Genomic DNA, 15,762 nt, shown 5'->3' with positions numbered 1-15,762 from the left:
TGCCACCCAGTACACTTGTCCGGTGTGTAGGATCCGTCATGGGCCAAACACATACAGCGTCGACATTCTTACTTTGAAGGCTTTCCGAGAGCTCATTGAGCGAGTCCTGGTCGTTGACCAGTTCAACAGCGATCCTCGGCATCCGTGGATCAATCAAACTGTGGCAGAGTCGCCTTTCAATCTGGCGCTCTATCACGCGAATCACGGCAACCTCGCGCAGACAATGCAAAATATCGCCGTCAGCCTCACCAATGCGCTTCGCCGCAACTCTCCCGGAAGCAACGTGAGAGGAGATGTGTACTTTCCAGTCACACATGTGCACGTCCATTGGGTTTGGTTCATCTATCCTGCTGGTCTCACCATCATCGTCGCTGCAACAATGATTGCCTTCATCCTCAGCACGGATCCAGATGCGAGTCCTGTGTGGAAGGAGTCGAGTCTCGCATTAGTCTTGCATGGCGTTGACACCGACCAAATAGCGGGAACCGTGGACACTAGCCAAGATATGGAGAGGCAAGCCAACGAAATGTCTGTACAGCTTGTGAAGGACCGTGAGATTGGTACTTGGTCTTTAGAAAGGAAGTGAGCAAAAGAAACATTTCAGAAGCGTTTGATGAGCATTTGTCCTCTATCCAGAGATAAAGGTTAAACAGAAATTACTTTCGTTCTTCAAGGATCGTGAGTGAGTATTATCCGGTCCCTAGATTCTTATAAAGCAGTTGTCATTCCAACGACATGTCGTCCGTGACATATCTAAGAGCCGTAGCCATCTGGTCCTGCAGGCGCGCTGTTGGATGGCTTTGGTGCGTCCCAGCCCTGGCTAGAGCTTGGGCCTCCGTAGCCAGTTGGCTTAGCTGGGACTTCCGAAGCAGAGATTGAGCTTGGTGGGCCATAACCGGTTGGCTTCTCAGAGGTCTCCCAAGTCTTGCTAACGGAAGATGGAGGACCGTAACCTGGAACAGTTGGGTGCGACCAAGGTTCCGAGGAAGTCTTCGGTGGCTGCTCGTTACTCCATTGACTGCTCGAGTGTGGGCCCCAAGAGTGAGATGGGCCCCACCCGTGACCACTCCATGTGCTCGAGCAAGAAGCAGATACGGTGATAGTTGTTGCTGGTCCTGTGACTGTAGAGACAATCGTAGTCTGCTTGTAAGCCGTTGCGGTAGCCGTAGCCGTTTTGGTTTCCTCAACTTCTTTCGTGACCGTAGATGGAGCCGCGGTTTTGGTGATGATCTGTGTCACTGGAACGCTCTGGGTTTCTGTTTCTTCCTTGGTGATAGTCGATGGTGCCGCTGTCTTTGTAATGAATTCGGTAATTGGCTTGGTGAGAGTGACTGTTTGTTCTTGAGTATAGGTGCTTGGGGCAGCTGTCTTCGTGATCACCACGGTCTGTGCTGTGCCTGCTGGGATGGTAGAGTAGATAGTAATTGGCTGCGTGTAGGTTTTCGTCTCGATCGAGGTGATGGTGCCTAGGAAAAGTAAATTGTCAGTTTCAGTCTGAGCATAAGGAATAGCACTTCTTCAAAAATGCGCCGAACAATACTGCCAGCCAAGACATGGCTAGTGCAGCTATTCCAGGATTTGGAGAGCCGTTAGGTAACTCACTTGGAGCCAGAGTCTGAGTCGTGGTCTCATAGACAGGCTGGGTGTAAGTCTCCACGCAAGTAGAGGTAACAGTGCCTAATAATTGGCAGCAAGTCAGCAGTGATTCAAGACACAACTTCAATCAGAACGAAGACCATTCAAGCAGTGATTGCAACTCGTGCTTTGGCCAACCGAGCGATTTTGGAGCTTTGAGGGACTGCGAAAAGCACTTACTTGGAGCCAGCGTCTTAGTAGTAGTTATCGTGATTGGGATCGTCTTTGTCTCCACTACTCGCAACATCAGTAAGCCTGATACCAAACTTAAAAAGGACAAGACATTGCTACTTACTCTCGGTCGAGGTGATCGTTGACGGAGCAAGAGTCTGTGTGATCGTGGTATAAGCCGGCGTGGCGATGACTTGATAAGTCGTTGATGTTGTAGTGATAGCAGGCAGAGTGCTTGTGTAAACGCTAGTGATAGTGCTTGGAGCAACAACAGATCTACGCTAGTCAGAACGTCATTCGATGACTGCACGGTAGAATGACCTCACGTTATGGTGGAAGTAAAGTCAGAGGTTATGGTTTGATACTCTGTGATTGTCGACGCGCCAAGCGTGGAGGTGCTCGTGATAGTTGTGCCTAAGTGTGAAAGATCAGCGATCAACTTCGAGAAACGCAGTTGGATCTCGGTCGATTTCTGCCTTACCCGGCAAAGTCTGAGTGGCGGTCTCGATGATGATCTCCTTCGTAGTAGAGACAGACGTCACAGTCGTGCCGACTGTCTGAACAATTGTTGCAGTAACGGGAGGTCCAGCTGGGATTGTAGAGTACTTAATGACTGTAGTCCCAGGCGCCGTTACGATTTGTGTCTCTTCGATTGTCTTCGTGTTCTGCACAGTGGCAATGCTTGTTGGCCCACCGACGGTCGTGTACTCGACCCTGGAGACCGTGGTTGTCGAAATTTGGGGCGGCACCACTGGACAAGAGCTTGGCTTGCCCCATTGAGTTACTGTAACTGGAGTTCCTGGAACAGTCTCGATGATTGTGGTCGTCTCTGTAGTTGGCTTAGCTGGCTGAGTGTAGCTTGAAGTCACCGTCACCGTTGAGACGGAGCAAGTACTCTGAGACCAGGATGAAGACCAAGAGCCACTGTAACCTGGTGTGTTGTTTTCTCCGCCATAATGGGGCGGTCCATTAGGATGTGTCGCCCATCCAGTGGCAGTGCTTGGGCTGACCGACGAAGATGGCTCCCAGGGAGAGCTGCCTCCATAATGAGGTGGTCCATTGGGATGAGTGGCCCAAGCAGTGGAACTGCTTAATCTGCTTGAGCTAGACGATGAAGGGCCCCATGAAGAACTTCCGCCGCCATATGCTGGGGGAGAATAAGCAGGCTTATAAGGCGTTGCATTTGCAGCCGAAGCACATAGTGCTCCGACAAGCAAGTGGAGCTTAGCCATTGTGAGAAGCTTCAAGCAGTATAGCGAAAGAATGAATAAGCGAAAGAATGATGTACCAGACGAGAGAGGGAAAGCGAAAGAAATATAGGGGCCCGTCGAGGTACAGCGTCCAAAGATGGTAAACAAGAGCAGGCGAGGAGGTTGCTCTGCTTATTGTACTATGACCTCCTCACGCGAACTCGCACGCTGGTCTGATCACGGCAGTCCGGCATGTTGCTCAGCGGTTGGCGATGAGGCAAGCAGTAGTGGAGACTGCATTTGGGAGAAAGCTAGAATACTTTCCAGGACTCTAGTATTTAGGTGGAGTCGAGGACCGCGCGAGCCAAGAGGAACCGTGATTTTCATAGCAGTGTCGGAGGTGGGTCCAAGCGAGACAGCATATGTCGAGCTTACGGGTATAGATAGCGTAGCATCGGCCTTCCATCACTAGCGAGAGCGTGTTCGTACGCATATTGTTGGCGGTCAGCAAGCATGTTTGCAAAGCAGGCTGTGAAGACATACCACAACACATAAAAAATCCGTGTCAACATGTCGCGGCACGTATTCGCTGAGCTGCTCTTTTTTGCCGAAGTCAGCAATATGCAGTGTTCCAACAGCTCTTCTCGCTGTGCAGGTACATCACACGACAATGGGGATGCTCCTGGCGAAAGGTACAACTGACCTGCCAGTGCACCTCGTGTGACGGCATGTCAAGAAGCACGCGTTGGATTCGACACGCCGCCGGTGTTTGAGAGGCGTCGAGAGGACATGGCGGAGGAGAGACATACAGTAGCCACTGCTCAAGACTTGCGCGATGGCATCGTCATCATAGCAGATGCAGCCAGGCACCGCACGTGTTCGCGATCAGGTCCCATCAATCCATGCAGTCAGCTTTCTCAGTACACATGGTCGCTCCAGCAGCATGCACTCCTCACGCTGTGTGGCCATGCAGCCAAACCAACGCTCGAACCCGTCAGTTACCGTCGACCGAAGACCAACGCAACAACGGCTTCGGTCATCTCAACGAATGCAAATGCATACCGAAGCGAGCATGCCAGGACGAGGTCAGCATCCTATCATTTGTGGCGTTCGTCTGCGATGATCAACCACGTGTGATCAAGAAATAAGTGCAGGAAACAAATCCTGCATAGCAGTTGAACCGGCACATCTTTTGCTACGAAAAAGACAAGCCCTCTTGAGCTTCACGAATCTCAATAGGGAAGAGCCTTTGCAATCCGTTAGATGGGTTATATTGCTCGCAAAACATCTCCATAAAGCTCTTGCGGCTGTCTATTCATCCATTGTTGGGGTTTGTATCCGGGGTTTCTTCAGTCACTTCACCCCGCTGATCGCGAGGGGCGGAGTGTGTGACAGAGCCTCGGATACTGTGCTGAAATTCGCCCTCGGAGCATGACCATGCGATTGCACAGCCTTCACATAATGCACGCGACCCTAGACAGCTCATCTTCGCCCTCTTCTCCAAAATCACGCTCATAAATTCAACAAGACGTCGAAGGCGCTTCATATTTGATAGCTTTGTCAGCCTTGACGGTTTCCAATGGGGCCACCATTGCTTGCGCTCCTAAAATTCATGCTGAGTGAGAGGAAATGAGTTTCACACGCGAGGGATAAGCATTGAAGAAAGAAAGACGCATCTTACGCTAAATGAATGATTGCTCAGCTGACCTGACTTACCACTTCAGTCGTATATTTCACGCTCGTTGGCATACTGCTGAAACTCCCTCGGCGTCCTGCAGGCGAAAGCTTGAACCAAGACAGCCCAGTCCAGTAACTGGGCAGTACGGTCCTCCTCCATAAATCGATCTCCCGTGCTGAGTCTCCCGGATGTACGTAGGCTGTTCGCGGCTGCGAGCATAGCCTCATAGCAGGCCTCGATCTTCTCCCAATCTTCGCCCATGTCCTCGGCACAATCACGCAAATCGTCAAGAATTTCAGTTACCTGCCTAAAAAGTCCATTCGTGAGGGCGACGTCGAGTTCATCGATTCTTTTCTGAGCTGCTGCAAAGTTCATCAGCGTTGACTGCGGCTCGATTTCGTAGATGAATCTGAGCAGAGTTCTTTCGTACGAAGGAAGCATATCCTCGATGCCCGCGCCATAGATCGCGGTAGGAATGTTCAAGAAAAACTTGACTCCAATATCAAGGTACGCCTGCCAGCATGGATCGAGTTCCGCACGGATTTCGTTGACATGGCGTTGGATAGGAATGCGCGCGGCTATTATCAGCTCTCGGCTAGCGTTGATGATGTCCCTCCACTTCTTCTCTTTGCCGACCATACCACTCTTCTCGTATCGAAGCCATAGAGCCTCATGTGCGGCCCTGATCGCGGTCTTCTGTCGTTTGCTTGCGCCTGGAAGAAAGTCAAGATCTGGGAGGGAGATGACTATTTCTTGCTCCGGAGGCGACATGTTGAATGCTCAGCCGCCTAATAACCCAACCTTTGATGGAGTAATGCACGAAAATTCGTCTTCGAGGAAATCGACGTGTTATATGTGCCCTGCAATCCCATTCACAAGCTCACGCTTCAACGTAGATTGGCTTTCATGACTCTTCGTTGGAATAAGACAAAGTCGCAACTCGTAGTGAACAAGCTCAGAACAATGCACTCATGTTCTTTATGTCATTGTCTCACCAGGCCAAGTAATCAATAATTGGCTATCGCTGGTTCCTCCTGGCATACCTCTCGCACACTTTCGCGTTCTCTTGCTCGTCTCCGCGGATTCATATCTCGTATGTGTTGTTTGCCATGGGTGTAGAGGTTTCTTCGTATGATGATGGTAGACGTTTGCAGTGTTTGCTTAGCGGAAGCAGTTCAGACCACCGCAGGAGAATCGGAATGGGTTCCTATGAACGCCGTGCTTGTCGACGCGAACACCCCCGCCTGCGTGCTTGCCGCCCCAGTTCTGATAATAACATGTCAGCAGTCTCGATCATGAAGAGGCGCGCTCATATACCTTGGTCCACATGAAAGGCATGTTTCGTGTTTAGCTCTCACGACTGGTTGATCTGTAGCGTAACCGCGGAGTCTCTGCTTTGTGCAGGTATTTGTATGTTGAAGTGCAGGTGAAGGTTGCTTGTTTCACAATCATTCAGCCACCATGAAGCGCGCCTCCCTCATCAGCCAAGGCGATCGAAACCTGCTTTCTATCTTGGCACAAGCAAACAAGCAAACCGTTGGCGACTCGGGAAGCTGCGATGGCGCTGCACAGACAAACCCATGATGCAATGCAATGACTGTGGCGCTTGCCAGGACTACATGTGGCTGTGGTGTTTGCGATGCACCTCTGCCACGATGCCAGCGTTCCTCCATGGACGTGGTCAATGATCGCGTTGCATTCTCGTGGACACAATGGGAAAGCGGACGACCCAGCTCGTTACAAGGCGAAGCAACGAAGCAACGAGCGTGTAGCCCATTGTGTCCTGATCTGGCAAGGCGAACGTCGTGGAGGCGTGTACCGAATGTCCATCTCCTTTGAGTGCATTCTGCTGCATGAAATCGTAAAACAAGTGTGCCGAAGGGTGAAAGGCTCAACTCAGCCGCGAGAGACTTGATGCACATATGTATCTCTGATCGGCAGTGGAGGAGCTTTCCCAAATAATCAGTAAGTGTTTCACTCCGATGTGGTCAGACGCTGTATCCACTCTTCGTCCAGATCACTATGGTGAAGGAACTATGCAACGGCTCGTGGCTCGTTGTCAGGAGCCGAGAAGAGGGGACAGACAGCTCCTCTTGCCTTGTTGAGCAGCCATGCGGCGACATCGTCGGAATAATCTGTACAAAAAGCCGTGGAGCACAGCGTGGCTTCAAGGAATATGCCCGTCTTTGTCTCATTTACGCCCAGCCCAAAGGAGCGGTATATGCCCAACGGAGTGCGGTCCGGTGCGCTAATCGACAAATTATCGATTCATCGGCATGGCATGGTTGCGATTGAGAGCCCTAGCCATGCTTGGTCCCGATGGAAAGGTGATGATAATGAAGCGTGGACCATATAGCAAGGCTGTTTTGCATGTAACTTCTATGCCGGTCCCTACAGTGTTGAAACGAGCAAGGACCAAATCTGAAAATCCGAGCATGTCCGACACTTGACAGATAGGCTCAGCATGGTTATAGTTGGGCTGCCCGATAGACCATGCAGGCCCTCCTGGTAACTTACCCATTGTCATGAAACTTTGGCATTTACGACTGCATATACGAGACGCTAGTAATAATGATTGAGCAGTGCCTCCTTTGGTCCATATTGGATACATAGTATGCCTGGACAATGGTGTAGAATGCTCTAAGGATGCTTCATCAGATGCTAATAAGCGTCAAAGAGGAATGATCGACGTTGTTGTGTATGCTGATTACTGCCATGAAATGCGGTCAACCTCTTCCCTTCCACATTCGGGAGTCCATCATGAAGTGAGAACCCGGATAAGAGTCCGCCGTTGTAAGCTTTTCGGCATGTTCGAGTGACAGTAAATTAGTTCTCGACGCGGATCATGTTGTGACAGTTGTGTCGATCTTTCTAACGTCAGCGACTTGATTTGACATACGCGATAATCCTGAACATTCGGGCAGCAAGAAGCCCAAAGGCTCGCACCTTGCATTGCCATTATAATTTCATAAGGTATTGAAGGTTGGAGCTTGTTGGCATTGATACCAATTGGCAAGATCGGAGAGCAGATTGACAATGAGTCCTACGCCGGAACCCTAGCTTGTGAGAATGGCCTGCTGCGTGAGGTGCCCTAGTACGACGTGATCTCTACCGCAAGCAGGGACCAATAATGAGGCAGTCCAATAATATTTTGAGACATAACATGAAGTTTGAACTTACAGTAAGCATTATCTTGTCGGCAAATTTACTTGCAGGATATGCTCCGGTTCGACAGCGCAGTGATGAACGTTAAGCGTGGCATGTTCAGAACAGTATGCGATTCCTTCACCGCCGTTCCAGGCACAAGGCACATTGGAGTAGTTGTGACTCTCTAATGGAATCTGTCGGAAAGGCTGGTTCATGAGTGCCTGTAGGCATAGCCTTGCGCCTAGCACAGGTTGGGCAGTGGCCCTAGAAGCAATTGCTACTGGCTTGTCCGTCGTTCGACAGGTGAAGGTTCCGAGGGCGTAGGGCAGTGCGATGCTACCCTCGGACTTCTTCAGAACCGTCGCTTCGGGCATTTTCCCCTTCTGTTCGTGCTCTCGAATCGCTTATCCGAAAGCTCGAGCATGCTGTCGCACGATTCGAGACAGGCTCATGCGCAAGGACATTCGGGCGCCTGTGTAGATGGAGAAAGGCAGCGGAGGACAATCAAGGGTGACGCGACGGCGTCCAGCAGAAATTGGGTGTTTCCACATTTCCGAGTTCGGTGAGCACTTCTCTGCATTTGGCTGCGGCAGCCAGTACCAGGTGCCGTTGGTGGGTTGCTGCGCGTGCTGCGATGAACGTAGCCGACAATATATTGCAGTCGTTGGAAAAGGAGAGGTGAGAGCATGATGCCTAAGGTCAACAAGGCTTCCTTGACATCTCGCTTGCTCTAGAGAGGGCCATATGCAATGCATCTGCAAAAGACGGCGGGAGGCAGGCAGTCTATACATTAGCAACAAATGGCAGTGGTCCACGACAGCTAGAGCATTCGAGGAAATGCATGCTTCGCCTGGCGAGGCGAGATGAGTTGATGATGAAGCCGGCCACTGTTCTGCCAGATAGGTTTTGAAGGCGCACCGAAGTGCTGATCGAGAGCTTCGGCAGGCTCGTTGGGAATGTGCTTACATCTATGTTGCAGTCAGCGAGGAGTGTGAGTGTAGGCCACAGTGGGTGACGCTGGTTCGCAGCATGGGTCGGGGAGCTGCAGCGCGCGTGGCGATGTCGAATGCAAGGCTGCCTGGTCAGGCTTTTGCGGATCTTGCTCCTATTGTACGCGATAGATATTATTGATGTGATGTGACGATGAAGTACCGGTCGGCGGTCGGTGGTAGGAAGAGGGCGTGAGCGTGCGTGAAGGCATCTGACAGGCCGGTGTTTGGGCGATGGCAGGCCGGGTTTGCTGCTTGGTGTAGTGTGGCATCAAGGTTCATGATTAGCTGCAGACATTGCGGCCCAACTGGAAGCTCGCCAGCCAACGGCGGGTGTCGCCACTGCCACAGCTGGCGTCATTTGCGCTGCCCTCGTACAGCAGCGTGGGCGAACGTAGGCGTGGGCGTGGGCGTGGGCGTGGGCGTGGGCGTGGGCGGGCGACGTGTGAGGACGCTGGCGAGTGTGGGGGAGGGGAGGAGACGGCAGCGGGAGAAGCGAGGACAGCGACAGTGACAGTGACAGCGACAGCCACGGCAGCGGCGACGGCGACAAGGCCAACTGACTCATGACAGCGACAGCACACTGCTACTGATGAATCCAGCGAGCGCCAGCGCCAGCGATATTCTTATTCTCCAGCCACGCCACACAGGCCGATTATTCTCCTGCAGCCTATCAGCAGCGAGCGGAGCACACTGAGCCTTAGCCTTTCCTTTTCACCAAACCCGCCTGCGCTGAGTTGGGCAGCAGTCTGTCGCACGCGGCACACCCAGCCCATCCATCCATCCCATCCCATGCCCATGCCCATGCCCACTCTATCCTCTTCCCTCCCGTCTCATCGCCAGCGCCTTTTGTTTCTCTGCTTGCCTGCCATCCTCCCTCTGTTTCCTCCTCCTTCCTCTTGCAACACTGACAGCGACAGATCGACGAACGCTGCCCGCCCCCGCCCTCCGCCCTCCGCCCTCCGCCCTCCGCCGCTCCCCGTGTTTGAGTTGCCTCCCTTCCCAGTCACGCTGAACTCAACGCCAGGATTGCTGGCCGACTCCCACCCATACACTCCAGGCTCTGCGACTCGCCGCCGTTTGTTATTATATTCCGCCGCCACGCCCATTTCATCTCATCCGCAGGACTGCAGTGCATCCAATCTCGGCCAGTCATCCAGGAGCTGCGAGCAGCGCCGTCTGCTTTTCTTGCCTATCTATACCTATACCATCGCCCCGTGCATTTCGTGGCAGGACTCCCGTCCACTGTTCTGTGTGTGCCCTTCAGGAAAAGCCCGCCGGCGTGTCCATCATGCCTCAAGAGATAGCGCGCCAGTGGTTCGTTCCCGGTGAAGGCATCGACCGCCATGTCATTTCTGCAGACATCCAAAGATATCTGGGCAACGATGCCACCGTCCGCCCCGGCGTGGGAACTGGAGAGAACCAGGTCAGCAGCCCGTCTGCGTAACCAGGCCGTCGAGTGTGTGTGCTTACTGTCCAACAGGGTGTTCAAGGATACTGGATAAAAGCCTATAGAAACCTCACTAGTGTACGCCCGCACTTGAAACATCAGTGCAATCAGAGCGCATGCTAACCCATTTCGCAGGCCATGATTGCAGATTTGCGAGCAGACTCTGCACGATGGCGACAAGAACAGCGCCAGACTGGTACACGAGGTAGCAACAGCCCGAGCTACGATACGTTGGGGAAAACAGCACCTGACTCTTCAATAGAACCATACGTTGGATCGTCAACGTACCATGCATCCAGCGCCGGAAGAATATCGCACAATCGCCGCGAAGGAGATTCGCCATCCGTGGATGGACCGTATGGCTTGCCTACGTCGTCGAGGGACAGAATACCGGTTGATAGAATGCAAATTGATCCACCGCAACCCAACAGGGGATACCCATCGGACAGCCGTGCTCCCGCATACCCACCGGAAAGCAGAACATTTCCCTCTGATGGCAGAGGATATGCACCGGATGGTAGGTCATACCCACAGGATACGCAAATTTCAGGCTTCGGAGCACGCCCGCCCGTGTCAGCCCCGTATGGACAGGAACCCAGGTATGCTCCAAGCTACCCTCAGTCCAATGATGGTCCACCTCCCGGGTACGTGAGGCAAGGAAACTACTTCGTCCCAGTCTCGTCTCCATATGACCCAGCGCCTTCTATTCCCAGTAGATCGGACCAGTATGGTGGTGCTCCTGGATTTGGACAGCCTCAACAAGGACGTGAGCCACCACGAGACTCCAGAGGATACCCACAACAGGAGTATGCGGATCCAAGATATGCCTACCCTAGTCCGGCGGCCACCGTTTCTTCTGTATCCGCTCGTGACCGGGATCCCATCGTCAGCCCGCAACAACCAAGGTTCGCCTATTCATGGATGCTCTAACGTGCTGCTCTTGCTGACTTTCATAGCCCTTACGGCTCCATACCCGCACAGCAATACGACCAGTATGGCGGCCGACGTAAGTTCCAGTAAAAGCAGCACCAAGCGATCATACAGCTGATCGCTCCGCCAGCTGCTCCGAGTAATCCCGGACCGCCAAGCTCCTCGTCCAGAGCGAACCGCGCCAGCGTCTTTGGAGGTCTTTCTGGATCCTCGAGTAATGATCGCCGCTCCAGGAGATAGAAGGCTGGGCTTCCCATTCACTGCCCAGATAAAAACTCCCACCTTGACGGAGGGATTTCCGTACCACCATGGATTCAGGCTCTCAGCCCTTGGACTGACGTGCTGTGCTTGAATCATTGCCGACGGCTTTGTGTTGTCTGGCTTGCTGGGCATTGCTTGTGACGCTCTCCGCGAATTATCCGTCACGTCCAAGCATATCGGCACTGGCCAAGCTTCACTTCGCCTGCGCACACCAAAATTTCGGCCTGTGCGGCTTTTGCGCCGAACTTTTTTACAACATGCCGCAACACATCAACCAGGGTCATCTTGCACCCTATAACATACGGATTGGATATGCTAGAGGATAGTTGATTACTTGAACGAGGCTTGGGCTACTTTCGGAATGCCATGATTCGCCTTCCGAGTAATGTTGTAAAATCCTTGACAGCTTTGGGTGGCATTTTTAGTGGCGTCCTTGGATAGCATTTGCGCGGAGGCCCTTTGAAAACTGGATAACGATTGGGTTGGGTTATGATTGCGATGAGCTGGCAAGGCATGCACTCATGAAGGTGAACGCTGATTACATGAGGCTAATGATGATACAATGGAAGGTCAACACTCCTTCTAACTTCCCATGTTCTCTGCTTTTCAATAATGATGACACGGCCCAATCGAAAAAGTCATCAGTGCAGCATGTGAACCACATGAATGTCGTCTCACGCGGGTCTCCCTGCACTCCATGCACACGTGCAGCGCTGCATAAAATCGTCTGCCACTCGACTCCCCCCACGTGTTCATCTGTGCATGGGCACGTGTTACATACGCAGCTCGCGAGCTAATGCACCGGGGCGACTATACCTTAGGATCTCCAGCCAGCTCATCTCGTCGTGGCAGCCTTGAACAGCATCGTCCGCACGCCACGCACTCTCTTTCAAGCGGCCAGACTTGCCTGTCCATTGCACAGAGAATCTCCACTTTGTAAGACCAGGTGTTGCGAACTCTGCGAGTCTTTACATGACCAAGCAATCAAGCAGTCAAGGATTGTCCATTGCTGTACAACCTATCATTGCCGCCGTGCCTTTGATCGCTTCGATATCCTCATCGCTGAAAGTTATGCCGAAATACATGCACAGCGCTTCCAGCCTGTCTGTTTCCGACTTCAACGGAAATTCTACCACCTTCTTGCCATTCCTTCGCCATTTGAGCACATCGTGGTTCAGTGTGATTGCCCCATCAATCTCACCGGTCATGTGGGCCTCGAGTGGCGATCCTGGTCCCCTCGTGCCATTCTTCTCATTCGCCGTGGTGAACCTCACGGCTGCAACCTTGTGAGTGAAGAATGTCTGGCGGTCCAGGCATGGCTCGAAGTTCATGCTTTCGATAACTATCCTCGGGGATGAATTCCAGGTCGGGGAAACAATAATATGTCACCCAATCATGATCTTCGTTGAAACGGTGTTGGTAGATCCCGACCTTTTGTGTTCGGTTGACGTTCTGTCGGATTGGTTCGTGGAGGAGTCGATATTGCGCCGGCTCGATTTGGGTCTGGATTTCTCCGTGAAGAAGAGGCACGGGTCGTGAAGGTCCATTGCATCGCATAACCATTTCGTTCCAGCAATCGTCACGAGATTCACAACGTGTGTCCAGCCTCCGAAGCCTCCCTTGGCGGATTTGTAGATTCTGGATCCGCACATGTATACATCGAAGCCTAGACTGAGGAGGATCAAGTGGAAGAAGAAGTCGACTTCCATACAATATCTGCCCAGGTGTCAGTCATCAGCCGTGTCTCAAGGATGTCACCATGTCCCGCATTGGGTGTGTCGCGACCATACCCTCCTCGTCCATGTGATCGAACCATCTTTTGGAACAGATGTTTTGGCTTGACATTGACCACCTTATGCCACGAATAATGCTGCACCAAAATTTCCTACGGAACTTTTACAACGTGATGCTTCTGCAGCAGCTGTAAGAAATCAATCTTGTCGTCGTTCGACATCCCTGTCACATCGTAGATTCGCTCGGGCTCGGGAAGGCAGATGCGATCAAAGTACACTTCCAGCTCCTTCTTGCTGTACACATGTCGGTCGGCCATCACGTCGAAGCATACGTAGGTGAAGACCGTCAGAAGCAGAGGTCGAAGAAAACCGCTGGTGCCATCGAAACCTTCGATCATCCGATACCGCGGTCGCCGGACGACTTTTGTTTTCACCTTATCGCAGCACATTTCAGCAGCGTGTTGTTTCCGGCGGACACGAGTACGAGACTACATAGTACATGTACTCAATGGTGTGCTTATCAATTATGACGTGTTGCAGCTTCAATGACGAGTATTGCAGTAAGCTGGGACGCGTTTCTTGGTTGCAGTACGGAGCACTTCGCGTTCTCCAATCCACGACAGCGCGACTTCAGCATTCGACAGAACAAGTAGATCCAAACGCAAGACGACACAATGGCATCGCGAAGCTTCGGCCGAGAGCTCTTCGACAACCTCCCACCACCATCCGAATGTCTCGCGATCCTCGTTGGATGCGCCGAAAGCATCATGTTCGGTCTCGGAGGTCTGAATGACCAAGTAGCATGGGCCAAGAGCTTTGGAGTTCCCATCGATGCGCCGAAAGATACTCAAGACCCGGCCCAGAACCAGAAGACCAAGAAAGCGCTTGTACAAGCCATTGCTGCCAGGAATCTTCAGAACGGAGCTCTCATCCTCACGTTTGCCTGCTACACGCGAGACAGAACAGCTTTGGGGATTGCAGTGGGATATGGAGTCATCACGACACTTGCGGATTATATCATTGTCAAGAATAGCGGTGTACCGGAGCTTGCTCCAGGGCATGCAATTGGGATCATGAATTCGTTGCTTATAGGCGGATCTCTGCTCTACTGGCGCCGCGATGACCCTTGGTGGTAATAGTCAGGACACACAACGCGCTATGATGCAGGCAGCTTGCTCGACGCTCTCCCTCTCAATCGAGCGTTCTGCACGCCACAACAATAATCGGCTCGCTCGGAATATGTACCAAATCCGCCCCTTTTTTGCCGGCAATTTCATCTACACATTCAGCTCCGCAACTTCCGCGTTCTTCAAGGCTTCGGCGTAGCCCTCGAGCGCAGGCTTGACCTTCTGCTCGATGAGCTTGTCAACCAACTCGGGGCAACGACCGATAAATGTCTTTGGGTCGAGAAGGGATTCCAGCTCCGGAAGGACTGGTTCGAAGAAGGCCGTCGCTTTGATCCGCTCGACGAGATCATTTGGCTGGCCTTGTTGCTTGACAACAGCACCGGCTTGGTGAGATAGCACGCTAGGCAGTCAGTTGCATGGCTTTCGCATCAGAAGAGAGTGAGCATACCGAATTTCTTCATGAACGTCCTGTCTTGACTTTCCCTTATCCACCATGGCCATGATTACATTCTCAGTCGCCATAAAGGGCAATTCCTGATCGATGCGTTGCTGAATCACAGCCTTATTGACAACGAGACCGTTCGAGATGTTGTTGAGCTGATGATGATTTAGCAAATTGATAATTTTTGAGCGTGACATGGACTTACAAGAATTAGGCAGGCATCGGCGCAGAGGAAGGATTCAGGAAGAGTGATCCGACGAATGGCAGAATCATCGAGACTTCGCTCCAACCATTGTTGAGCGTACGTTTGCTCAGCGTCTGCGCTGAAGTTGTGGAGCTTTCGTCCCAACGAACAGAGTCGTTCCGATCGCATTGGATTACGCTTGTATGCCATAGCACTTGAGCCGATCTGGTCAGCCTCGAAAGGTTCCTCGATCTCCTTGAACATGGCCAAATGTCTGATGTCGCCGCCTATCCGTTCGCATGCGCATCCGAACGAGCTCAAAGCGTGAATGACATCAACATCGATCAGCCGGGAGTAGGTCTGACTGGTGGAAATCTCAGCTTCCTTGAAATCTGCCTTTTTCGTGACCAATTCATCGAGCTGGTCGACCAAGTCGTGGTTGCCTTTGAAGATAGCTAAGAAGCTGGCCTGGGTGCCGGTAGTACCCTTGACGCCTCTGAAGGATGTGAGGACTTCGTCGCGCTGGCGTTCCAAGTTGCGCAGATTTCGAAGGAGGTCGGTGATCCACAAGCTGGCTCGCTTGCCAACAGTCACGAGCTGCGCAGCTTGACCGTGCGTGTAACCAAGACATGGAAGGTCCTTGTATTCCTGGGCGAAGACAGCGAGACGCTGAATGACAGTGGCCAGCTTTGGCAAGACCAGATTGAGGGCGTCGCGCAGAAAGATCTGTAGACGTTAGTTGGCCATCATCTCAGCCTGACTTCCCCGCGACTCACCAGATCAGCGTTGTCAGTCACGTAGCTACAGAAATCAGCGTCTGATCTG

At 52.4% G+C, this 15,762-nt stretch overlaps 7 protein-coding genes across 7 annotated transcripts in view; 3 read left to right on the top strand and 4 right to left on the bottom strand.

Annotated features, from left to right (window-relative positions):
* Window positions 1-753: 753 nt before the first annotated feature.
* On the bottom strand, window positions 754-2,851 carry MYCFIDRAFT_195576 (uncharacterized protein; the record flags this gene model as incomplete). Its single annotated transcript, XM_007927000.1, has 6 exons — window positions 754-1,466; window positions 1,603-1,677; window positions 1,816-1,869; window positions 1,931-1,999; window positions 2,288-2,520; window positions 2,817-2,851. 6 exons carry the CDS (start codon window positions 2,849-2,851, stop codon window positions 754-756), a joined length of 1,179 nt encoding a protein of 392 aa, XP_007925191.1.
* A 218-nt stretch (window positions 2,852-3,069) lies between these two features.
* MYCFIDRAFT_173526 (uncharacterized protein) lies at window positions 3,070-4,656 on the top strand (the record flags this gene model as incomplete). Its single annotated transcript, XM_007926999.1, has 12 exons — window positions 3,070-3,090; window positions 3,127-3,420; window positions 3,469-3,499; window positions 3,525-3,568; window positions 3,610-3,705; window positions 3,733-3,740; window positions 3,773-3,885; window positions 3,909-4,127; window positions 4,151-4,404; window positions 4,448-4,526; window positions 4,552-4,615; window positions 4,644-4,656. The coding sequence occupies 12 exons, from the start codon at window positions 3,070-3,072 to the stop codon at window positions 4,654-4,656; spliced, it is 1,236 nt and encodes a 411-aa protein (XP_007925190.1).
* Window positions 4,657-4,716: 60 nt separating this feature from the next.
* MYCFIDRAFT_195575 (uncharacterized protein) lies at window positions 4,717-5,445 on the bottom strand (the record flags this gene model as incomplete). The annotated part of the gene is made up of 1 exon (XM_007926998.1): window positions 4,717-5,445. The coding sequence occupies one exon, from the start codon at window positions 5,443-5,445 to the stop codon at window positions 4,717-4,719; it is 729 nt and encodes a 242-aa protein (XP_007925189.1).
* A 4,525-nt stretch (window positions 5,446-9,970) lies between these two features.
* Window positions 9,971-12,037, top strand: MYCFIDRAFT_182382 (uncharacterized protein). Its single transcript, XM_007926997.1, has 5 exons — window positions 9,971-10,236; window positions 10,294-10,338; window positions 10,396-10,465; window positions 10,523-11,165; window positions 11,217-12,037. Exons 1-5 carry the CDS (start codon window positions 10,102-10,104, stop codon window positions 11,278-11,280), a joined length of 957 nt encoding a protein of 318 aa, XP_007925188.1. The 5' UTR covers window positions 9,971-10,101; the 3' UTR covers window positions 11,281-12,037.
* A 406-nt stretch (window positions 12,038-12,443) lies between these two features.
* On the bottom strand, window positions 12,444-13,501 carry MYCFIDRAFT_195573 (uncharacterized protein; the record flags this gene model as incomplete). Its single annotated transcript, XM_007926996.1, has 3 exons — window positions 12,444-12,798; window positions 12,883-13,167; window positions 13,341-13,501. The coding sequence occupies 3 exons, from the start codon at window positions 13,499-13,501 to the stop codon at window positions 12,444-12,446; spliced, it is 801 nt and encodes a 266-aa protein (XP_007925187.1).
* Window positions 13,502-13,858: 357 nt separating this feature from the next.
* On the top strand, window positions 13,859-14,320 carry MYCFIDRAFT_134382 (uncharacterized protein; the record flags this gene model as incomplete). Its single annotated transcript, XM_007926995.1, has 1 exon — window positions 13,859-14,320. The coding sequence occupies one exon, from the start codon at window positions 13,859-13,861 to the stop codon at window positions 14,318-14,320; it is 462 nt and encodes a 153-aa protein (XP_007925186.1).
* Window positions 14,246-15,762, bottom strand: part of MYCFIDRAFT_203072 (uncharacterized protein) — a gene marked incomplete at its 5' end in the record, with an annotated part of 2,382 nt that continues 865 nt past the window's right edge. The window contains 4 exons of the mRNA XM_007926994.1: window positions 14,246-14,711; window positions 14,760-14,908; window positions 14,959-15,663; window positions 15,714-15,738. Coding sequence (XP_007925185.1) covers window positions 14,462-14,711; window positions 14,760-14,908; window positions 14,959-15,663; window positions 15,714-15,738 — 1,129 coding nt within the window. The 3' untranslated portion in view covers window positions 14,246-14,461. The remainder of the gene's footprint in view (window positions 14,712-14,759; window positions 14,909-14,958; window positions 15,664-15,713; window positions 15,739-15,762) is intronic.

The sequence above is a fragment of the Pseudocercospora fijiensis genome, assembly GCF_000340215.1.
Source record: "Pseudocercospora fijiensis CIRAD86 unplaced genomic scaffold MYCFIscaffold_3, whole genome shotgun sequence".
Taxonomy (NCBI): domain Eukaryota; kingdom Fungi; phylum Ascomycota; class Dothideomycetes; order Mycosphaerellales; family Mycosphaerellaceae; genus Pseudocercospora; species Pseudocercospora fijiensis.
This window is presented reverse-complemented; position numbering and strand designations above follow the sequence as displayed.